The sequence below is a fragment of the Triticum aestivum genome, chromosome 4A (genome assembly GCF_018294505.1).
Source record: "Triticum aestivum cultivar Chinese Spring chromosome 4A, IWGSC CS RefSeq v2.1, whole genome shotgun sequence".
In the NCBI taxonomy this organism is placed as follows: Eukaryota; Viridiplantae; Streptophyta; class Magnoliopsida; order Poales; family Poaceae; genus Triticum; species Triticum aestivum.
Window position 1 is genome coordinate 596,474,965 of NC_057803.1, and position 24,766 is coordinate 596,499,730.

General features: G+C 47.8%; 3 protein-coding genes across 3 annotated transcripts; 1 reads left to right on the plus strand and 2 right to left on the minus strand.

The window, feature by feature from the left end:
- The first annotated feature begins 1,137 nt into the window (after positions 1 to 1,137).
- On the plus strand, positions 1,138 to 2,005 carry LOC123083982 (uncharacterized). Its single transcript, XM_044505814.1, has 2 exons — positions 1,138 to 1,255; positions 1,326 to 2,005. Exons 1-2 carry the CDS (start codon positions 1,138 to 1,140, stop codon positions 2,003 to 2,005), a joined length of 798 nt encoding a protein of 265 aa, XP_044361749.1.
- Positions 2,006 to 2,059: 54 nt separating this feature from the next.
- Positions 2,060 to 7,838, minus strand: LOC123087362 (5-methyltetrahydropteroyltriglutamate--homocysteine methyltransferase 1). Its single transcript, XM_044509356.1, has 14 exons — positions 7,713 to 7,838; positions 6,134 to 6,487; positions 5,947 to 6,034; positions 5,359 to 5,486; positions 5,084 to 5,275; positions 4,779 to 4,981; positions 4,267 to 4,430; positions 4,070 to 4,150; positions 3,819 to 3,985; positions 3,576 to 3,681; positions 3,143 to 3,393; positions 2,975 to 3,047; positions 2,758 to 2,886; positions 2,060 to 2,667 (listed from the first exon to the last, which is right to left on the minus strand). Exons 2-14 carry the CDS (start codon positions 6,481 to 6,483, stop codon positions 2,299 to 2,301), a joined length of 2,301 nt encoding a protein of 766 aa, XP_044365291.1. The 5' UTR covers positions 6,484 to 6,487; positions 7,713 to 7,838; the 3' UTR covers positions 2,060 to 2,298.
- Positions 7,839 to 11,709: 3,871 nt separating this feature from the next.
- Positions 11,710 to 18,653, minus strand: LOC123087363 (protein FAR1-RELATED SEQUENCE 5). Its single transcript, XM_044509357.1, has 3 exons — positions 15,875 to 18,653; positions 12,798 to 12,924; positions 11,710 to 12,616 (listed from the first exon to the last, which is right to left on the minus strand). The coding sequence occupies exons 1-3, from the start codon at positions 18,458 to 18,460 to the stop codon at positions 12,099 to 12,101; spliced, it is 3,231 nt and encodes a 1,076-aa protein (XP_044365292.1). The 5' UTR covers positions 18,461 to 18,653; the 3' UTR covers positions 11,710 to 12,098.
- Positions 18,654 to 24,766: the final 6,113 nt, after the last annotated feature.

A 24,766-nucleotide genomic window follows, 5' to 3' on the forward strand; every position in this document is an offset into this window, starting at 1 on the left:
AGGACCGCCGCCACCATGGATAATCTACACTTGTGGACTTGACGGAAGGACACTCAGGGCATGTTTGGGACTGCTCCGCACCGTCAAAATCATCTTCATGCCACCAAATCCTCTTCGAAGCAGTTTCATACATGAGTTGCAGCTCCACCAAAAAGGACTTTATCATGTTTGGCTTCCAGCAAGCTTCAACTTCAAAAAATGGGAAATTTGATGAAAAAGATCTATTTGATTGGATGACGTGGGGAGAAACGAAGGGGTATTCACGTACTGGTGTCGGTGGTGGGTAATTTTCCCCAACTCCAGCTTCTAGAGTCTTCGAAGCACCCCCTGAAGAGCTTCACAAAAAACAGGAAGTTGTACCCCATATTATAGTTTCTTCCGAGTGGTATCTCATGGAGCTACCCGTTTGACTTGTGTTTTCTATAGCGGAGCTGTATTTTAGGTAGCGGAGTAGTCCGAAACATGCCCTCATTCTTTATATTGACAAGATTAGAGTAGTTTATAACGGTGTGCTTATCGGTGCGGACCGGCCGAGAATGATTGTGAGAATTTGGTTTAATCTAGAATATATATAACTACATTTCTTCGTAAATAAAGATGTCCATGGATGAAGGTGAAAATGAAACATGCATGCTTTTGGGTTCGTTTGTATTTTCTTTATCGAAAACATCACTTGTCTCAGGAAAGTGAGTAAAGTTTTTTTTTTGCGGGGTGAAAAGTGAGTGAAGTTGGGACTGAAATGTGTGAATGTTGTGACACAATAAATTGTTTCTCTCAACTATCTTATAATCTCTTTAATCTTCAATGTGTGCATGACTCTGAAACTTCTTACAGCACCTTCTTTTATCTACGCTATCAATAAATTTATCAACTCTGCTGCGTGGTAACAACCTGGCTGACTGGTGCTCCTATTAACAAATTTACCTGCATCCTTGCTCTCCCTGCATCGAATGAGTGCATACGCATTGCACCTTGCGACCAAAGCAAAACATCCGAGAGCAGCGCAAGCAAAGGAACCATCAGGGCCGCATAGTTATATCGTGTCATCTTCCCTATAATGCACCCCTAACCAATCCTTGTCGCTGAAAGATCCGAGAGCAGTAGCGTCCCTGTACGTCTATCATCAACAGTTTGGCCATGCAGGCCGCCGCCGCGTCGGCGCCGGCGCCGCGCCACCGCGTGTACACGGCCGTCGAGCCCCGGTGCGAGTGGGCGCGCGCGGCCGACGCCGACACCCTCGTCGTCGACGTCTCAGGTGCGCGTCTCACCGCGTCTTCCTTCACTGCTGCTGCGTTGTGGGCCCGTGACTTGCGTGTCTTCTGAAGATGTCTGTCTTGCCTTGGTCGCAGGGTTCATGAAGGAGGAGCTCAAGGTGCTCTACAACACGAGCCGGAAGCTCAAGGTGGCCGGCGAGCGCCCCGTCGGCGACGGCCGCGGCGCGCGATGGGCGAAGTTTCTCAAGTCGTTCCCGGTGCCTAGGAGCGTCCGTGCCGGCGGCATCAGGGCCGTGATGGACAAGGACCAGGCCGTGCTCTACGTCATCCTGCCCAAGGGATCACCACTATCACCACCCCCAGGTCCGCCACCGCCGCCACCACCGTCGTCCATGGCCACGCAGAAGGAGCAGCAGCCTGGAGGCGCTCTGCCCCCGCCTCACGGAGAGCGGAAAGGCGATGGCTCGTCGGGCAGCAGCAGCAATGGCAGCTTCTGGAGCGCACAAGAGGACGCAGAGAAGAACAAGGCTGAAGAGAAGAATAATATGGTGCCTAAGGAGACCAGGATTCAGATACAGGAGGAGGAGATTGCCACACCAGATGCACCAAGAACCGATGGTGGTGATGATGACAAGAGGTGGTGGGAGAAGCTCACGCCTCTGCATGCTGTTGGCTTCATTGTTATCGTCCTTGCGGTGGTAGGGGTTGGTGCACTGTACGCAACGCTGCTACTCCGAATCATGTGTAAAAGACTACAATTTCTGTACCCTGCCTGCCTAACTGTCATCTGAGAACGGATTCACAAATAAGCAGACAACTGTGGAAATCAAGGAGGAACTGAGAGATGCACAACAATTTTCAACTCCCTTTATAACCGCAACGAGACACAAGCTCAAGACCGCACAGCCACCAAACATAGATACAACATGTCAACACATAACAGTTTACCGTAGCAAGACTAGCCTAGCGAAACACCGGCGGTACGATAAAGAATCGGATTATTCGAAACAAATGTGGATCATTTGGCACTCTGTCCCCACAAAACAATAGGCAGTAGTATCAGGCTGCTCGCTTCCGTGGCTCCTCACTTTGTGCTGGCGAGCTGGGTGCGGATGAGCTTGGCCGCGGCAACCATGTTGGTCAGGGCGGGCTTCACCTCCGTGTACTTGCGGGTCTTGAGGCCGCAGTCAGGGTTCACCCACAGGATGTTGGTGTCGAGGACCGCGAGCATCTTGTTGACGCGGTCGGCAATCTCCTCCGTGGAGGGGATCCTGGGGGAGTGGATGTCATAGACGCCTGGGCCAATGCCGGCTCCGTAGGTCACGCCCTCACGGAAGACCGACAGGAGCTTCTCGTCGGAGCGGGAGTTCTCAATGGTGATGACGTCGGCGTCCATGTTGATGATGGAGTGGATGATATCGTTGAAGTTGGAGTAGCACATGTGAGTGTGAATCTGCCCAGGAAACAAAAAGTCTCGTAAGGGATGGATGATGATGGTAACAAAGATTTTCTGAATACCTTCATGGCATTCCAAGTAGATTACCTGAGTGGTGTCTTGCACACCGCAGTTGGTGATTCTGAATGAGTGGACAGCCCAGTCCAAGTAGAAAGCATGCTCCGACTTGCGAAGTGGCAGACCCTCTCTTAGAGCAGCCTCGTCAATCTGGATCACCTGTAGACGACCGAAGCGTATTTGTTACACATGCCACGCGGACATAGTAATGATATGGTGACAAGACAGCTAAAGCTTATGTACAAACCTGAATACCACCAGCTTCAAGATCCTCAACCTCCTTCTTAATGGCAAGAGCAATCTGGTAGCATGTCTCAAACCTGTATAACAAGAAGTGGCGTACCAATTAGTAGGAGTTAAAACACATCTACGTGAAGGCCGTGAAATCAAAACAGAGCTAGGGAGCGGTATCAACCTTGGCTGGTCGTTCCTGACAAAAGACCAGTTGAGGATTGTGACAGGGCCAGTCAGCATTCCCTTCATTGGGCGAGGGGTCATGTCCTGAGCCATCTTGGACCAGAAGACTGTCATGGGGTTGGGGCGGCTGACATCACCATAGATGATCGGTGGCTTCACGCAACGTGATCCATAGGATTGCACCCATCCATTGGCAGTAAATGCAAAACCAGATAATTGCTCGCCAAAGTACTCAACCATGTCATTTCTCTGAAATGCACATAGAAATTGGTCAAAAAAATGCACATACACTAAGTTACCAGAGAATAAATACGATATGCTTAAGCAAAATCCTATTTCAAAGATCCATAAACAGATATAGCTTCATTTCAAAACGTCCAAACATCTTGCAAATGAGTCTGCAACAAACAATATTAATTAGCATTGCTCACCTCAGGCTCTCCATGGACGAGCACATCGATGTCAAGCTCCTCTTGGATCTTGACAACCTTGCTAATTTCTTCCTTGATAGCACTGACATACTCCTCCTCAGAGATCCTGCAGTGACACAAATATTCAATAAAAATGCAGGAAATATTACAAGAAAGGTCTACTCAGAGATCCTGCAGTGACACAAATTTTCAATTAAAATCACAGGAAATATCACATGAAAGAGTCCATCTAGAGGCACTCACTTCTTCGCCTTGTACTCACGGCGGACCCTCCTGAGGTCCATTGTCTGAGGGAATGAACCGATTGTTGTAGTTGGGAGGATAGGAAGGTTGAGCTTCTTCTGCTGAGCGTCCAGTCTAGCAGAAACAGGGGTAGCACGGCGGTGGTCAGAGCCCTTCAAAGCAGCCGCCTGTAAGAAATGCACTTCCTGTTAATAATTGGCATGTGCGAACTCTTAATGTGTGTGTATATGACCAAACTTCAGTGAACTTACAGCCTTCTGAACCTCCTCATTGTTCACTCTGGGTGACGACCTCCTTGAGGCCTGAGCAGCGGCATTGGCGGCAAAGTAGGCCTGTATTTGACAATATTCAACAATAAATGTCAGTAAAGGTAGTTAGGAGTTGCAATTAAAGTGGTGCAAGGAAGCATCAGGCTATAATGAGAGAGAGAAAAGGAAGAATGGCATACCTCATCCTTGAGACCAGCCAAAGCCTTGCCAAGTGCATTCACCTCAACCACCTTTTGGGCAGCAAATGCGAGCCATGACTTGATCTCACTGTCAAGCTTAGTCTCGTTCACAAGATCAACAGCAGTGTGCATCAGAGAGCAGGAGGTGGACACCACAAGCTTGTCTGCACGAAAGTATTCACAATTGTTTTAATACATAAAGCAATGGCAATGGGTAACAGATACCACCTCTGAGTCACACTGTAGGTCGTTTTAGAATATGTGCTAATGGAACATTTTAAGGTTTGATCACAACTATCAGTATAGAACAAATACCAACATCTGTGACACATTAATACAGTACTATAATATCATGAGATATATGTTTATAATCAATACTTGGTTTTATTTGAGGCAACATATTTTCATAGGAACTGACGGTCAAAGTTTCACCTAAAGAACTGTAAATGTCGAAAACGTCCTAAACTGTGACCTGGAGATAGTAAATAATAAATATATTGTTTACTGCTTACCCTTGCCAACAACAGCCTCAAGAGACTGAAGAGTGCTGAGAGATGCAGCGAGATCATCAGCCCAGATGTTCCTTCCATCTACAACACCAGCAAATAAGTACTTCCCAGATGGGATACCAGCGCTCTTGATAAGTTCAAGTGTCTTAGTTCCACGAACAAGATCAAAACCATAGGCAGTCACGCCACTCAATGATGTGAGGGTCCTGTGGTTACAAAAGAATTAGTTACTGTTTTGCTGTTTTAATAGAACAACTTGAAACACACAAAACGGCTGAGTAGAATTGATTAGCACTGGAGAAACGTACTTGTAAGATTCAGCAGGAACATCGGCAAAGTATGTCTCAATAAGCACATTCAATCCAGAGAGTGCCGATTCGAGTTCAGCATATGCTGAAGAGAACGCGGCCAATTCGTGAACAGCAAGGTCCTTAACAAGGGTGGGCTCATCAAACTGAATCCATGAAGCACCAGCTGCCTTCAGCTCAGCCACAACTTCCCTACAATTTATATAACAAATGACATCATCAACTGAAGATTCAAGTTAAAAGAAAAGGAGTTGGTTGTGTCAGCCGATGCTTACTTGTAGATGGGAAGAATGCTATCAAGAAGTGAAAGAAGAGAGAATGATTTCTCCACACCCTTCGCTGCCTTGGAGAGCAGCAAGTATGAGACTGGTCCAACAAGCACTGGAACAGTGTCAACACCGAGCTGCATGGAAGAACATGTAAGCATGCAGGCATCATTTTGCGAAGACAAATAGCATGGCAAATGAATTTCTATATTCAGGTCCTTGAAATGAATTTCTATATTCAGTTAGGTATGCAAATGGTAATGCATTATTCTGTGGACGACAGAAAAAAAAACATGCTTGTTCCAGAACTATAAATTTCAACTTGAGGTATAGGTTACAAAATCAACTAGTCAGCGTTTTGCAGTATGGGATTGCTAAGATATGGGGTCTCATCCAGATGTGGCTAAAGGCTCTACTTTAACCAAAGAACATGTAACTAGCAAAGCAAGACATAAAAACTAGCACTGTGGGATCAGATTTAGATAGCTAGCACAAAATAGTAGTACAGGTCAGAAGATATTTTTTACTACCAAATCATGTGCAAGGAAACTACTGTGAAAAGGAGGCTGAGACAATGCTGTGGGTGAAGGAACATACCGCCTTTGCCTCCTTGTATTCAGAGACAGCCTTGTGTGAAGCATATGAGAACTTGGTTGCTGGGCTCAATTCAGGCACAATGAAGTGGCTGCAAAAGAGTAACAAAGCCAGTAAGCAAAATTGCATGACCAATGCCCTCAAAAAATTTCACCTCTGATCACCATTAAAGAGATGCAGATTGACTTACTAGTTGGTGTCAAACCACTTGGTCATCTCCATAGCAGGGACAGTGGCATTGCCCCTGGCCATTGAGAAGTAGGTGCTGTGGCCAATCTCTCCGCCAGTCCATGAGTAGCGGTCCGGGACGGCACCAAGCATGGCCGTTGTGTCAAGCACCTGGTCATAGTATGAGAAGGTGTTGCTGGGAATGTACTTAATCCCAGCCTCTGACATCTGCTTCCAGATGCTGGCCCTGAGGTCGGCGGCAACCTTCTCCAAATCCTCAGCGCTGCTCTTCCCATCCCAGAAAGACTCCAAGGCAAACTTGAGCTCCCTCTTGGGGCCCATGCGAGGGTATCCAACAATGTGGGATGCCATCTTTCTACACCATACAAAAATCAAAATCAATTAATCTGCAGGAACATTGGTTGGTAAGGGACTTTCCAAAATACTTTGCACATATAGCAAAGTATATATATCTGCAACCTAACAGGCAAGGGATCCAAAATAAAAATAAAAATCAATTAATTTGCACATACAGCAAAATATATATCTGTGAGCTAATAGCCAAGGGATCCGAAATTATCACAGCATATTCCTCCAAACCAAATCAGTACTTGATCTTATTCGTCCTTTTCATGTAGACAAATTTTTTAATTACTGTGGCATGGGCTCCTTCAGTAAGAATTAATAAGCTTAAGAAATACCTTTGGCTAAGCCAGGATGTTTCTTTATAACACTCGGAATGTTTAGCCACACCATGAAGGCAGGCTACACGCACTAAAGGCCTCCATTTAGGATCCAACAAACTCCCATGGTGTGGGTACAGGGCAGCTAAAATCGGCCGGAAAGAAAGCAGGGTCCCTCTCAGGCATGAAGGCATCATCATATACTACTACAAACAACATAACATTCAGGGGAACGGATGTCTGGGATCAAAACGTCTTAGGACGAGGAGGACATGCAGAGTTCAAGTTAAACACAGGATTTATATGTAAAATAAAATAGTAACAACGCTGATCAGAAAATGTCCTGGTACTACGGATATGCATAATTGGACAGAACTGGAGGCAAATTAAATTGGCCGACGGGTTAGAACGGCCGAGGAAACAAACTGATCATTAGAAATGATAATAAGAATCAGCACATAAAACCAGCAGTCACTCCCTGGCAGTCGCTCTACAGATACAGTACACAGCCAATGCAATCTCAGATCGTAACTAGGAGGCACAGCAGATCTGATGCGAGGAACCTAACCACCGCATCGACCTCAGATCCACCGAGGGCGCGGCCGAGAGGCTCGGATCTGGACACCGAGCGGCCACCGCCATGCAGGTGGCGGATCCGGGTGGCCGGGGCGGCCGCGGCCAGCCAAAATTCAGTTCGGGTTTAAGCCCGAACCTCATCAGAAAACCAAACGCCCGATGCCGCTGGCGGGGCGGGGAGACATCGGGGACGCGACGAGCTTACACTACGGCGCGGCGCGGCGCGGCGGCGTCAGGCGGACTGCGCGGGGGATTTCGCGCCGCGCTTGCGCGCGCGCGCAAGCATTGGGTCGGACGCATGCGGGAGGGGAGGGGAGGGGGGGCGGCGGCGAGGCGGCTTACCCTTGGAGCGGAGGAGTCGCGGAGCGGCGCCGGAGATGGGGAGGAAGACGATAGGGGGGGAGGAGGAGGATGGCGGTGGGCACGGGGAATTGGGGGGTTTGGGGGGGTTTATTTATAATGTGTAAGCAAACGGGGAGGGCGGGGGGTTGGTACGGTGCATACGTTGGGATCTGGTGAGAGTGGTGAGATCCCTCTCAACTAATCTCTGTTAGTGTACTAACGTGTTGTTGTTGAGTGATTCAAAGTTGTTACTACTAGCAAAGGCACTCTCCATCCATCAAAACTTTTAGTATTTTATTTTTTCTAGGGACGCATGTCTGTCGTCGGTCGATTTTTTGGGCCGCGCGATATTCAGATCCGACGGCCTCAGGCTCTAGCTTGTTTCTCATTTTTCATCTTCGACATGCGCCCCCCCCTCCGTCGCGCTGCTCCGCCCCGACCACCCCTCTAAACCCCGACACGATCTCTGCCGCCGGCGACCCCCCTCCTCTCTCGTGCGGCACCGAACCCGTAAACCTCTAACTTCCCTCCATCAATGATGTCGTTGCCGCGTCATCCCCTGATGAATCGACTAACGGAATCGGATTTTCAGACACCCTATGAAGCGATCTCTGTCACATCGAGATTCCTATTGCTCACATTGCCGTCAAAACCTCCTAACTTTAGCAGCTTGCTCTGCTCCAGTTTGAGAAAGAAAAAAAATACGTCGAGAGCACACCTGAAGCACCGCTGCAACACGTGAAGGCCCGTTGCACGACGTGAATCAAACGGAGATGCGTGCGAGCTGCTAACTGGAATATTCGCCACATTTGGTGGGCATGCATGTAAGGAGATTCCTAAGCCAGCGTCAGTGGCAGTGCCACTAGTTTGCCACGTCCTCATTTCTGCGAGGAAATGAAGCAAGCTTTGGTCACATGTGCAACATACGCAAACACAACAATCTTCACAAACATACTTTCGTCACAGGTCAAGTGGATATTTACTATCTAGCATGTACACAAACAATTTTTGGTATTTTTTTAACACAGTACAATCGAAGTCCATCGCTTACACGAGCGTACATTCACCACTATGAACGCACGCACGCACTCACACCCTACCCATATCAGCACCTACGATAGACTAAGCCGACACATCATCTTGAGATTAACAAAGTCACCACATGTATACGTCATCGTAGTCGACGGAACATCTTCTCTCACTGAACGCACATCGCCGGAAGACCTAAAACGAATCCAGAAAAATGCGAGCATCAATGTCAAGTTTAGGACTTGAACTCTGGTGTGCTGGGGATACCGCCGTCCTCCTCACGATATTTGGTATCTTTTGCCTTGTTTGACACTGGCTTAGACTTCCATAAAAAAAACTTCAAACAATACAGCTCAACAATTCAAAGTTTTCCCTTTAAGAAGGGAAAGAGCTAGCAGGACTCAACCGACGGATCGTTCGTCGCCCGTCTATTGCGTCCCCAGAGTGACGTGTGTCCCCCCGTGGGGCGCACCACCATACGTTATCTCCATGCAAGAGCTCTCGTCTAGTCGTTCCGTTCGTTCTTCTTGCCACATTCCCTCTTTTCTCAGATTACATCGATGATGCAAGTTCACGGTTGCGTGCTACCACCGGACACCATGGCTGCAAATCATTACAGCCACCACGTTGCGAGCTCCACCGAAAAACCACCCTTGCAGCAAACACCGATGGTGCAAACTAGGCGAGGCGGGACCGCTTCAGAGCGCGCCTCCCAATCTCAGAAACAAAGGCCGTGTCGCAATGAGTCACCACCGCTTCAGAGCGCGCCTCCCAATCTCAGAAACAAAGGCCGTGTCGCAATGAGTCACCACCGCTTCAGAGCGCGCCTCCCAATCTCAGAAACAAAGGCCGTGTCGCAATGAGTCACCACCGCTTCAGAGCGCGCCTCCCAATCTCAGAAACAAAGGCCGTGTCGCAAATGAGTCGCGACCGCTTCAGAGTGCAGCTGCAACAAGGCTTGTGCTGCAATGAGGGACGGTGAGCAGCGGCAGATCTAGGGCGGGGGGGGGGGGGGGGGGGCATGGCCCCGCAAACAATCTGCTGAACTTTTTTTTGCTAGTGCATTCACATGTAAATTTAATATTTTATTAACCATCTGTAATGTGTTTTGACAATAAAAGCTACTTCTCTTTGTAAAGTTACCCCCACATTGGTCAAATTATAGATCCGCCACTGAATGTGAGCGTCATGGACCGGACAGTTTGCGGCGGGCCATTTCTTTCTTCTTCTTTTTTGAAAAGATAAGCCGGCCGACACGTACAGCACGCCTAACAAAACTAGTATTCAAAGTTACAACAGGTACAAACTGCTTTTTTCTCTTTTTCCGAAGCAGAGTTCTACTGTTCCCTCGCGGGAGCATTTGTGCCCGAGCGGCGGTGAACGAAGTTGAAGTCGAGTGCGAATGAAATCATCCGTGCAACAATTCTAAATAGGAGTAGTAGATTGCATCCGGGCAGGAGTGCGGAATGGTGGTGTGGTGGGTGGATTAAAGTAGCGATTTCCATGGTGATGGAATCCCTGCGTGTGGAATCCTGATTGGAGGACAAGGACATTCCAAGTGGCAACCGGACAGCAACCGAGGTGTGCGTGCGCCCCCAGCTAGAGTAGCAGGTGCTGTAGCGAAACTCATTGCAAAAGAGGGTAAATCGGCAAACTAATAAAACCTTAATCAAAACTATTCAACTAGCCTAAAAATAAAAAAAACCTTCAATGAAAGAGTTTACTTTTTTTTTGCGAAATTTCTGTAAATTTGAAGTTGAACTTAATTAACGACCTGAGCAGTGCTACACACACGATAATGTTGGCACGATTCATGCACGACAACAGATATCTGTCCGTCCATGCATGTAGCAGAGCCCAGCAGACGGTTTGATCCCGCATCGTTCATCTGTCGTGCATACTTTTGTCGTCCGCTCAGCAGTTCCGACACCACCCCCGGGCCCGCTGAGCCAAGTGGAGCAACTCCTTGTGTCCATGCCTCTTCTCCCTCTAAAAAAAAGCTCCTTGTGTGTGGCTCACTCACCAACCATGACGATGACAGCGGCGTTGAGCTATCTACATACTTTCCGTCCGGTTTGGTGGCTTGGTTTGGTTTCCATCACACTCGCTCGAAAACACACACCCATGCAGATGCAGAAAAGGAAGAGTCTCCTCGTTCAGCATGAATCTTTTCTACTCCCTCCGTTTCTAAATATAAGATTTTTTAGAGATTTCAAATGGAGTACACACATACGCATGTATGTAGACATATTTTAGAGGATAGATTCACTCATTTTGCTCCGTATGTATGTAGTCATTTGTTAAAATCTCTAGAAAGACCTATATTTAGGAACGGAGGGAGTAGTATGCAAAATGCATTGGAAGGAAGAGGGTGGTTGGTAGGTGCCCCCACTTGCAGGCTGTGGGGCCCACCGTCTGAGCAGGAAAGGTGGGGGGTTGGTGGTTGGTAGGTGCCCCCGCTGCCGTCTGCGGTTGCAATCACATTCAGGCCAAGTAGTCCCGTGCTTGCAAAGATCACTACCGCCATTCGTACTGTTTGGACCTTTACTGGGCGAAGATAGTTGACTGGTGATGTGATCGGCACAAGCATCAGCGAGACAGCGGCTGGGGGTGAAGGAGGAGACCTCGCTCATGCACCTCATATCAACGACAAGGTGTGGGCGACGGGGGTGTCTATGGCCTCAGAAACCACCCCTAGGACTAGGAGAAGAGACCTCATCTTAGTTTTAGTTAAGATCAGTTTAAATTTAGGTTAAACTTGTTTAATTTCATCCTTTTGGTTTTAATATATATCAAACTTCATTTAATTATTCGCTTCAATTTCGTCCGTGTTTGAGCCGCGGTCCGTTTCAAATAGCCCGGACATCTTGCGTCCACGATTGGATGGCCGGCTAACATGTCCCTTTCCAACTCAAAAAAACAGGGCCCTTCCCAAGATGAAGAAAAAACCCAGCTCCTGGAGCAGTTCACCAGCAAACTGTACTAGTACTCATGCAGCCATGCTGTACTACATACATCATCATAAGTTCATAGCTACCACATGTTGGAGCTGACAACTTGACCAAACCCTAGCAAGAGCCAATGAAAATTAAGCTTAAGGAAGCTTCATGTCTGATTAGGTTAAGCAAAAAACGATCTCTAGATTAATAAGAAAGAAAAAGAAGGCTCCTAGGCTCATGGGGGGTGATGGCTGGCTGCTGGGACATTAAATACAGGCTATAAACATGTATGTATACAGCTATTGCTCTATGAGACTCCATTTCCATTGGTGAAAAATGTTGTCAAGATATCAGCAGGGGCTGTGGGGAAGCCTGGGGAGAGGTTAGTGACTGGAGAGACAGCTCAACAACCGAAAGATCACTCTTGCTCCCCTTCATCGCCGGTTAGCCCCTCGTCGTCGTCATCGTCAGTGTCTTCGTCTTCGTACTCATCGCCATCACTGCCATCTGTGGAGCCGAAAATCGCTTCCTTGGCTGCGGTAGAATCGCCAAAGCTGTTTTGTCCAGGCTGCTGCAGATGCTGCGCCGAGCTGGGTCCGCTAGCTGGTGCTAGTGAGGAGAGTGGCCTGGGGGCTAATGGTTTCAGCTGATTTGGAAGGCTTTCCCCAGGCCTGATGTGGATGGCATCTTTCGACTGTGCTGCTTTTATGATTGAAGCTGCATCAGATGGAGATGCAATGCGCGCCCCCGCCGCGATGGCTGCAGCCCTTATAGAAGAGTTGTCAGCAGTAGTTGCCCGTGAATCGGTGTTTTCTGCCAGTGTTTTTGCCTCTGAGTGTGTGGCAGGCACTTGGGCAGAAGATTGACATTGGCGAAGATCAAATGATGCATTGCCATTATTCATCATGCCGCCGGAGTTTGTAGAATTCATCCCAGCTGCATCAGCAGTAAAATCATATCAAAATGACCGTGTTAAGTAAAACAACCGGCAAAGGAGACAAGGGTTATTCAGGAAACTTGTGCACATAATAGCATATATAAACAGAATTGCAGCCAGATGTCTGGAACAATTTATAGATTTTCATAGCAACGTAAAATCATGGCAATACATACATACCAGTAGACATCTTGTTCTTGTCCATGGAGGGCAGGCAGAATCCAATTGGAACGGTCACAAGCTGTGGTGAAGCAGTAGAATTTACGCTGCTTCCCTTGTTTCCATTAGCTTGGGACAGTTCATGACTCTGCACATGTCATCAAGATTTATTACAGTCAGAGCCTTGAAGCTAGAGTTGAAGAGTTCGAGATAAATGAAATGAAGAGCACTCTGTAATTTAGCAAGAAAATCAAAGCTAAGCATAGGCACTGTTTAAAAAGATCTACCACATGAGCTACAATGCTACACTAATAGATACGCTAATGTTTATGAGACAGTCTAGTGCTGTCTCTCTAACTAGTCACAACCTTAAGCCAATTAGAGATAAGATCTAGGATTTCTCACTTTTGGGTTGTTAAGCCTCTATATAAAGAGGACCCTATATGATGAACAAAGAAAGCACGAAACAACATAGTCCTTATATCTTGCACCTCCCCTACTCTCTCCAAAACCTAGTACACAATAGGAGATGACCAAACATATAACAGCTGTTGCATGGCACAACCAAAATACACACATACAACTGTTGACATAATGGACAACACAATAGGAGATTAGATATCAAGAAAACAAGACTATAGCTAAGTAGGTAACACCCTTTTAAGACATACAAAGGGATAAGCAGCAAGCAGCATTTCTGACAGAGGCCTATTTGAAAATATTATGACTGGAATCTTCGTTCTTGGTTATGGTTCTTAGGCTAACCACATAAGATCTATTTCCTAAATACTACTGTGGCTATGAGTCAAACACTTGGCTAACTTCAACTAGCTTTGATACAGAACAAACATTCCTTGAATTTGTCAGTGCCTTGTTAACGATTCAGTCAGAGCACCTTCGAGAAATAACAGGCTTACAGCATTACAAAACAAAAGGGAATTACTTCCAAGCTTCTAAATAGCGGTCGATATTTTGGTACTGGTAGCCTGCTGATACCAATTCAATATACAAGTAACTGTACCCCCACACATATTGGCCATATAGCCCAATGGTTGATATTGTGGCCACTAGCCAGTACAGCCCCACATGTAGATGATATAGAATTAAACATGTGTGTCTAATTATTTATCAAATTAATGTATCACAAAGAAATGGAACTAATGCAGATTTGTGTAAAGATACATACACAATGCAGTTCCTTCTATTATTATAACAGAAGGTACACCGTATATGTCTAATGATTTCTTATGCCATTCAGTAATTAACTAGTATTTTGCTTCTGAAGCAGAACTATCAGAAACTTATAATTACATGCTTGTTCAATGATGAGTATTCTGCATTGTATTTATTGTAGAAAGGAATGGCATGTACATGAATAATTAAAAGTGAACAGTGTTTCCCCAGTACAACTGATATCGCTCAGTATTCCAGACCCTTGCCAAACCCAGTCTGATATGAACTGGATATCCACTATTTAGAAGCTTAATTACACACTAGCACACTAAACGTGTACTAAGTGATCTAAATTATTGGTTCTCCCCCACAATCAATCGTGCTATTTATCCATGCCACATCAGCGCATATCCTTATTTCACACCATTATGAAATGTTGACCAACAAGTGAGAACATAAGATCATCATTCTAGATAAATCTGAACATGGACAGGCCTCTATTCAAATAATTAAGCAGGAAGCTAATAATACTGAAACCAGCTCATCCTATAAGCAGTCCTGATCAGATAGCCTTACAGGAGCAACAAAACCAGCAATTGTATTTGTATACAAAAGTAAACTGTAATGAATATTTCAACACTGCTTTGCAACTGAACATAATCACTTCATTTTTCTTTAGCTGCCTACTGAAGTGCTGAACAATGGAAGGAAATTAGGTAGGTGTTTCTTCCTGTGGACAGCACTCAAGTACAACCAAAGCAGTTAAGCAGATTTTGAATCATGCCATACTCAAATCAAACTAGCAATATTTATTTTACTTATTTGTATTTCCTAATGCAGTGATAGCATGAAATTAATGATGTGGTTATCTTCTTTAATTATACATGTGAAGTACAAAATTTTGTATTGACTCTTTCAAAGCACCTACACTAGCCAGCTGAGGAAACAATGCAGGAAAATTTATAGTAAAGATTATATGTTTATGAGCCAGATGAAGAATGGATAATAATTGAACTTCACCCCAACTTCACCCCACAAGAACATATGTTTATGTACATACATGTAAATTAAAAAAAACACTGTATGATTATTGCCAAAATTCCTAATATCCAGTCAAGCGGCAAGTTTAGAAGAGGGTAGAAAATAGTGTAAAAAACGCTCTTATATTATGGGACGGAGGGAGTAGCATATATGGTGTTATGTAGGACATGAAAGAAAAAAGATAAACAGAACAGCAACACGAATTATCATAAATCATGCAGCATGCTCAGATGAGATAGACAAAAGAACGGTAACTTAGTGTTCATTCAGAACTCAGAAAAAAAATATAGCAGAAACAGGAGGTGGAGGTGGAGGTGGAGGTTGAGAAACAGGAAAATAGTATTGCTCGCTATGATCTGCTTCTTGCTGGTCTTTCAAAAAATTCAAGTTGATTGATCACAACTATCAGAAAACAAGAAGGGTAATCTGAAAAGAACATTCTTAATGATAGAAAAAAGGCCTCCAAGCAAATAGATAGACAACAATTGTTGTTTGCCTCATTCTCTTATAGTTCATCAAGCATCTATTCTTTAAACTTCCTATACGATGTTCACAATCAAGTGGAGAAGTTTTGCAAGTTTCGTTGCATACATTATACTCCCTCTGTAAACTAATATAAGAGTGTTTAGATCACTATTTGTACTATTCCTTCCATATTTTATAACTGATGATTTAGACACATGTACACATATGAAGAAAATGCACAACATCACTACCATAACCAATTAAATTTGTTCATCTACCAATGACCTGCCCTTTTTAGACCAAATAACCAACAAACAAAGTGGGCACCACCTCACTCAATGGAGCACACAATGAACAATTAAAGGATAGTGCAGGAAGATATGAATATGAAACTTTTGGTAGTCAGTATAGTTAATGACCTCGTTAATTTGTGAAGCAACCCCTGAAGATTTAGTTTCTCCTGCTTGCACAACATTTCCTGAAGAAGGTGCTGTTGTTGATGCATCTCGGTCTGAGAATCCATGAAACTTGTCAACAGCTACAGAAGCAGTTGCCATGTTGCCATCGGTTGAGTTATGTGCACCCGATGTTTGCCCATGTTGTGCACAGGAAGAAACAGGAATTGCAGCAACTAGCTGACTAGGCCCTTGTGAACCACCTGATGTACTGGGACCAACAAAGAGGTAATTACTAGGTTGCTGCATATGCATAAACTGATTCGGTGTGGAGTTCTCTCTTGAGTTGTTTGAATTCCTTTTTCTCTTCTTTTGCTGACCAAAACTATCCTGGATTTTTCCAGAACATTCTGGCAGCTGCGCTGTAATTGGCATCACTGCCAATGGTGCTGCTACTTGTCCAATCCCTCTCTTGGCCATATTGACTTTGTTAGCAGCCTCTTGAAGAGCCTGCATCGCCACAATATAAACCTCTGCAGATGATGCTCCTTCTTCAGCATACCTAAGTGCTTCACGACACAAACTGTTGTAGCGCCATGTCTGAGATTGCTCGCCATCCTCGACAGTACTTCTTTGCTCCTCCTTGAGCTCTTTAACTCTAATAACTTCATCAGGTTTCTTGTCCGAGCTTCTATCTGTGGCATTTTTGGTCCATCTTTTCATGATGTACTGAGAAGGAAGCGCAGATACACCTTGTGCACCAAAGACAGTAAGAATATGCCTACAGACAATACCAAGACATTCGAACATCTGACAGGTACATTTTGCAGAACACTCAGAAGAATTGAATTGAACCATACGAGGCTTCTCACTTCCTTGAGATGTGGTCACTTTATACGTGCAAGCCTTACCATCCTGCTCTGCCACTTCCAGAGTAGAAACAGAGGCACCAATCAATTCCTGTTGGAACCTCAAAAACAGTGTCCTTGTGTACAAGTCTGCTCCTTGCTTCTCAATAGGAGATGGTGTCTTGATATCTGGAAGCGAATACTTTGTTTCGAACTCTTCCTTCACCTCCCTCTCATAACAACTGTCGAGAGCTTTTTCGTAGTGCTGAATGAACGACTGTGAATTGGTTTTAGCAGTGATGTGAGACTCAAAAAACGAGCTCCTGCTCATACACCCCTGCCTTGATGGCTCGTCTCCAAAGAACGTATCCCTCAAGTATACCGGGACCCACTGCTGCCGGCAATTGTACATTGAATCAAGCCACTCGTTATGCCCAGACCCAACCTTGGAAATCAATGCCTCCCAATTTGCTTCAAACTCATCAATTGTGTCAGACATGTTGATGCAGTTGACAAGATCATCATAAAGGGACGGGAATGCATTTAAGAAATCTGATAGCTTACACTGGGCTTCATTCAAGATGTGCCACCTGCAGAATCGGTGCCTGGTGTGAGGAAGAACCTTGTGGACAGCTGATTGTATGGCGCCATCATACTCTATGGTGAGAGAGACAGGGTGCTGACCAGACATTGCCAAGAGAAGTGTTTCAAAGAGCCAAGCAAACGACGCCTCAGAGTTATCCCTGATGACTGCACACCCAAATAGGACTGGCTGGCAATGGTGATTGACTCCGGTGAATGTGACGAGAGGGAGCTCATACTTGCTTCTTTTGCAGTGGTCGTCCAAGAAAACGGCGTCCCCAAAGTCCTTGTACGCCGTCCTCGCTCTGGCATCGGACCAGAAGACATTCCCCACCGGATGGCCCTCGACGAACTGCATTGCGTAGAAGAAGGCCGGGTCCTCAGCTTGCATGCGCTTGACATAATCCAGGATCACTCTAGTGGCATTTCCGATGCCGTCCCCGATGTAATGGGGAACCACTGCTGGTTGAGGGATGATGCCGGTCTGAGGAACAGGCGGTGTGGGGGGCGGTGGTGGCGGCGCAGGCTCAATGGCGAGGAACATACCTCCATTCCGGCGGACCCCGTAGGAGGAGGAGGAGCGCTGCTTGCCGCACTCGGAGAGCGGCTTGTGCGGGCGCAGGCAGTGCGCCTGGTTCTGCGGGACAAGGGGGTGGTTGTGCGCGGTCTCGAGCTTGGTGATGGCCCACTTGCCGCCGTCCTGCTTCTTGACCCGGATCATGGCCTTGCAGCCGACCCTGGTGACGGCGCGGGTGCGGCGGGCGCCCCGGCCGCCGTCGTCGGCGCCGGCGGGGGCGCCGGGGCTGGAGGCGAGGGCGGCGGCCTGCTCGTGCTTGCCGCGGTAGGTGCGGAAGCCCTCCTTGGCGCACACGAACTGGCGCGACATGATGGAGCCGTCGCGGCGGGAGCGGTGCATCACGCTGATCCGGGTGCTGAACCCGACGCGGTGCGCGTAGAGGTTGTAGAAGATCCACGCGTCCTCCTCGTCGTCGAACTCCATGCCCTCGAACGGGTCCACCCCGTCGTGCACGCTGGGGCGCGCCGGGTAGGCGGACGCGGGGGCGGGGGCCGAGGCGTCGAGCTCCATCTCCGTGCCGTAGCCGACGCTGTCGTTGTCCCCGTCGCCCATTTCGCTGTCGGGCGTCCCCTGCTCGCTGCTCCCCGCCGCCACCCTCTCCATGGCCGGCCCGCCCGGGGGTGCCCGGAGGCCGCGGCGGCGAGATCAAGCCGCCCCCTTTTCGCGGGCGGGGAGGCGCGGGCGGGGGCGATCGAGCCGCATACGGCGTGGCGAGTCGGGGGAGGTGGAGGGGAAGGGGGGCGGCGGCGGCGGAGGTCCGGCGAGGTGCGAGTGGGGGGGAGGGGGTGTGGGGGAAGAAGAGGGGACGGGAGTGACCGGCTGGGGCGGTCTGGGGTTTGACCGGGGCGGGGGGAGGGTCCGGCTGGCTAGGGTTTGTTCCTGACCCGTCCTCACAGTCCGCTCGGGCTGTGTGTGCGTGGCCCGCCGCGATTCCCTGTACTTTGACGTGCAACTGAGCTGCTGCTGCTGTGTGGGGATGGATGGATGGAGGGATCATCCGATGGTCAAAAAGCCCCAAAATAGTGCGGCGCCTCTCCTTTTTCTCTCCCCTTTTTGTAAAACAGGCAAAACAGACAGAAATAGTGATGTGCTATTCTCCTTGACTATGTTCTTTCCCTTTTGCAAGACACGCTGAGCCTTGCTGCTTTTCCAAACAGACTTTTATTGGAGGAGGCAAAAGGATTCGGTTGTCATGTGTCTGTCGACGGTACAGAAAACCGACACGATAGGCGGGCACCGATGCAGGGTCTGAAACAGTTGTTTGATCTTCTGTGGCGTGTCATGGGGATTTTAGCGAGCCATGTGGTCGTTCGGGCATTTCTCAGCTATGCCACAAAATGAGAATCAGATGCTTGCCTTTCGGGGTACTTTTCGAGGTATTGTGAACTTATGGATCTTGGTTTTTTTCCTCACCATTTACTTATGATAGTAAGCAGAAAGGACGTAAGAATGTGAGGGTAAGACTTGATAGAGCAGTTCCGGACAACCGTCGGCGTGGCATATTTGCTGAAAGATTTGCCTAGTTCGTTGATTAAGTAGAGGAGAATTGTCAGTTTAATTAACGATAAACTGGGCAAAATACGTGGCAACCCACTAAGTGGTACACACAGGGCACCACACACGCATCTTTCCCAAGACGGCCTCATCGAGTAAGCGCACAGGCGTCATCGTCATCACCTCTCCCTAAACAGGAGTCATCGTCATCTCTAATCTCCAAGCAGACGACTCTGACGAAGACACATGAAGATATGTGCCCGAACTCATCCACCCACGATGGGGACAGCACAACTCCGAATTTGACGGAGAGCTATGATGGCGAACTAGAGCCACTCTAGATTTTTTTTTACCACTATAAATAAATTTCCGAGAGTTGCGAAAGAAGCTCCAGACTCTCATTTCAAATGCTCACTTCTAAAAGAGAGTTCCATAGTCATGTGCTGACTTCAAAAGACATTAGGGCATCTCAAGTGGGCTCATCAAATCGGCCTCAAATGTTTGGACTAGATAGCCCGAACACTTTTAGTCATCTAAGGTGGCTCACCAAATCGGGTTGGGTCGGTCCTGATAACCCACAAGTATAGGGGATCGCAACAGTTTATGAGGGTAGAGTATTCAACCCAAATTTATTGATTCGACAGAAGGGGAGCCAAAGAATATTTGTAAGTATTAGGAGTTGATTTGTCAATTCAACCATACCTGGAAACCGAATATTTGCAGTAGAGCGATCAGTAGCACAGTAATATGGTAATTTGATAGTGATAGCAGCAATAGTAACAACAACGATAACAGTAACAGTAGTAGTTTTGTAGCGATCGTAACAGTAGCGCCAGCAACAGTAGTAACTTAGTAAGAACAATATGTGAAAAGCTCGTAGGCATTGGATCGATGATAACGTTGGATAATATTCATCATATAACAGTCATAACCTAGGGCGACACAGAACTAGCTCCAATTCATCAATATAATGTAGGCATGTATTCCGTAAATAGTCATGCGTGCTTATGAAAAAAAACTTGCATGACATCTTTTGTCCTACCCTCCTGTGGCAGTGGGGTCCATAAGGAAACTAACGGATATTAAGGCCTCCTTTTAATAGAGAACCGAAACAAAGCATTAACACATAGTGAATACATGAACTCCTCAAATTACGGTAATCACCGGAAAGAATCCCAATTATTATCACCTTGGGGGTATGCAGATCATAACACGTAACAGGTGCATATAACTTGCATGGTAGGATCAAGAACACAAATATATTTGTGAAAATATAAACGGTTCATATCTGAAATCATGGCACTCGGGCCCTAGTGAAAAGCATTAGACATAGCAACATCAATCTTAGAACATATAGTGTTGGGGAACGTAGCATGAAATTTCAAAAAAAATCCTACGATCACGCAAGATCTATCTAGAAGATGCATAGCAATGAGAGAGGGAGAGTGTGTCCACGTACCCTCGTTGACAGAAAGTGGAAGTGTTAGCTTAACACGGTTGATGTAGTCGAACGTCTTCTCGATTCAACCGATCAAGCACCGAATGTACGACACCTCCAAGTTCTGCACACGTTCAGCTCGATGACGTTCCTTAAACTCTTGATCCAGCAAAGTGTCGAGGGAGAGTTCTGTCACACGACGGCGTGGTGACAGTGATGGCGAAGTGATCCGCGTAGGGCTTCGCCTAAGCACTACGTGAATATGATCGGAGGAGCAAACTATGGAGGGAGGCGCCGCACACGGCTTGGAACAATTGATGTGTGTTTAGAGGCACCCCTGTCGGTGTCAAAACCGGCGGATCTCGGGTAGGGGGTCCCGAGCTGTGCGTCTAAGATCGATGGTAACAGGAGACAGGGGACATGATATTTTACCCAGGTTCGGGCCCTCTTGATGGAGGTAATACCCTACGTCTTGCTTGATTGATCTTGATGAGTATGAGGATTACAAGAGTTGATCTACCACGAGATCGTTGTGGCTAAACCCTAGAAGTCTAGCCTGTATGATTGTGATTGTTCTCTACAGACTAAACCCTCCAGTTTATATAAACACCAGAGGGGCCTAGGGTTATACAAAGTCGGTTACAGAGAAAGGAAATAATACATCCGGACGCCTAGCTTGCCTTCCACGCAAAGGAGAGTCCCATCCGGACATGGGAGAAAGTCTTCAATCTTGTATCTTCATGGCCCAACAGTCCGGCCCATGTCACACAGGCCGGACGCCCGAGGACCCCATAATCCAGGACTCCCTCAGTAGCTCCTGAACCAGGCTTCAATGACGAGGTGTCCGGCGCGCAGATTGTCTTCGGCATTGCAAGGCGGGTTCCTCCTCCAAATATTTCAAAGTAGTCCTCGAACACAGAGAACGTGTCCGGCTCTGCAAAACAGGCTCCGTAAAGAGTATAATTTTTAACAAGTCCCATCTACTGACATTTTTGTAGTGAGACGCCACGTCTCCGCCCGGTCATTATTTCATACCGTTTTTAGCCTCCCATTCCACATTTCGAGATGCGGTTTTCATTGGCACATATTGTCAAAGCAGAGATCGTGTCCCCTTATTGCAGGATTCTCATCAATACGGGCGTGGGTAGTCCAACCGCGCCGCCTGCACGACCCTTGGGGAATAGGCGAGTTTTAAGGCGAGTGGGGAGGTGCTTGATATTCGCTGCTTTTATTAAGAGATAAGGATTCACCTCTTTCACCCACGGCTTCCTTCTCTCCGCCCATCCATTCTCAAGCTCCAGCGTCCAAGCTCACATCTTTTCCGTCTCAAAAAAGCACTCCAGCCATGTCCGGATCCGAAGCGCAGGGCAAGTGGATGGCCTCCTCTGTCACGGAGAAGGACATTACGAAGCTCTGGGAGGCGGGGTACTTGGCCCCGAAAATCGCCCACCGGCTTCCGCCCAAGGGGCAGATCGTCCCCACCCCAGAACCTCATGAGAGGGTGGTACTCATCCCCCACTTCGTCCGTGGGCTGGGATTTCCTCTCCACCCATTCATCCACGGACTCATGTTTTACTACGGGCTAGATTTCCATGATCTGGCCCCAAATTCTTTTGTCAACATCTCGGTATTCATTGTCGTGTGTGAGGCCTTCCTCCACATCCCACCTCACTTCAGCCTGTGGCTGAAGACCTTCAACGTGAAGCCGAAGGTGGTGGGCGGTCAACAGCAGAGTGCGGAGGCGCAATGGTGAGCAAGATGTCCAACGCCCAAAGGTACCTTTGTGGAGACCATCAAGGGGTGGCAGAAGCAGTGGTTCTATGTCACAGAGCCCCGCGACACCACCTCGGCCGCGACTCCCGAATTCAAATCTGGGGCCCCAATGCGGCTTACCTCCTGGCAAGAGAAGGGCCTAGACTGGGCATCGTCGGACGAGCTGGTTGTGCTGCAAATGCGCATCAAGAGCATGGTGGACAAGAACATCAAGCTCGTCAATGTGATCCAGGCGATGCTTTTTCGCCGGATACTTCCTTGCCAGAGGCGGACTTGCAATTTATGGGAGTTCGATCCGGCCAAGCACCAGACCCTTCAACAGTTCTTCGGTGCTACTCACGAAGACATCCGGAGCTTTTTAAGGCCAATGAAACGTGGCCGAAGACGACCGAGGACCGTGGGTACAACCTGGCCCATCCCGCCAGTCCGGTAAATTTCTGTATTTTGAGATGTATCCTTCACCTGTATATTCAAGGAAGATGTCTAAGCTTCCCTATCTATCTTTCCAGGTCTGGACAAAGAAGGTGGAGCGGATCCAGTGTCCGTCTCCGCTGCCCGAAAACCCAGCAATCCCACTTCTAACGAAGATGCTGGTTCCGGCGCCTTACCAGGTGCCGGAGAAGAAGGGCAAGAAGAAGGCCAAGGAGACCCGAAGTGGCCTCTGCCGCAAAGGCACTTCGGACGTGACGTCCGAAGACGCTGAAACCCATTCCTCCCCCACTGCCGAAGACGACGAGGAAGAGGAGGAAAGCAACTTTCCCCCCAAGGGAGAAGGAAGAAAAGGCTGGCCTCCACAGATCTGGAGGCAGAGGCGCCCAAGAAGGGGAGGGTCCCCCTCGAGGACAACTCCGCGTTGGATACAAACATCAGCTCCGAGTGGCGTCCCAGGGAGAAGCCCCTGTCCAAATCATAAGTAATCAAAAGCACTTATGAACACATATATCCAACTTCTTTATTTCGTGGTTTTAATGCGTCGAATCATGCGCTGCAGCCCGGCTCACGCCCGCCCCCAGCGATCCTCATCTTCGGGGAACTCGCTGGATCCAAAGGTGATGGACAACGGGTCACTTTCGGAGGCCTCCTCTCCCAAGGCCATGGACGACACCGAGGTGTTGTCCCGAAGGACCTTCCCAGGCCAGGGAGAGGAACAGGAGGCCGTCAGGGCGGCGCTAGAAGGTGAGACCTCGGTTGCGAGACACACGGGTGAAAGGATCGATGGCCGTCAGGGCGGCGCTAGAAGGTGAGACCTCGGTTGCCAGACACACGGGTGAAAGGATCGATATGGTTGACTAGAGGGGGGTGAATAGGCAACTACCAAATTTTTACTTTTCTTTACCAAATTAAACTTTGCATCAAAGTAGGTTGTCTAGATGTGCAACTAGGTGAGCAACCTATATGATGCAATGACAACAAGCATACAAGAAAGCAAGGGAAGAAACATTAAAGAGCTTGCACAAGTAAAGGTAAGAGATAACCAAGAGTGGATCCGGTGAAGACGAGGATGTGTTACCGAAGTTCCTTCCTTTTGAGGGGAAGTACGTCTCCGTTGGAGCGGTGTGGAGGCACAATGCTCCCCAAGAAGCCACTAGGGCCACCGTATTCTCCTCACGCCCTCACACAATGCGAGATGCCGTGATTCCACTATTGGTGCCCTTGAAGGCGGCGACCGAACCTTTACAAACAAGGTTGGGGCAATCTCCACAACTTAATCGGAGGCTCCCAACAAGACCACGAAGCTTCACCACAATGGACTATGGCTCCGTGGTGACCTCAACCGTCTAGGGTGCTCAAACACCCAAGAGTAACAAGATCCGCTAGGGATGAGTTGGGGAATCGAAAATCCCTTGGTGGAAGTGTATATCGGGGCCTTCTCAACCACTCCCGAGCAAATCAACAAGTTTGATTGGCTAGAGAGATAGATCGGGCGAAAATGGAGCTTGAAGCATTTAATGGAGCTTGAGCAATAAATGGAGCTTGGGGGAGGAAGAGGTAAGTGAGAGAGAAGAAGGGGACTCCCTTTTATAATGGGGGCAACAATCCCGTTGCCCCCACCAACCAGCCCCGCACAGGGCGGTACTACCGCTGAGAGGGGGCGGTACTACCGCCAGGACAGTGGTACTGCCGCGCTAGCTAGCGGTACTGCCGCGCTGAGGAGACTAGTAGGGAAAGGACCCAAATGCGGTACTACCGCGGTGGTAGGGGCG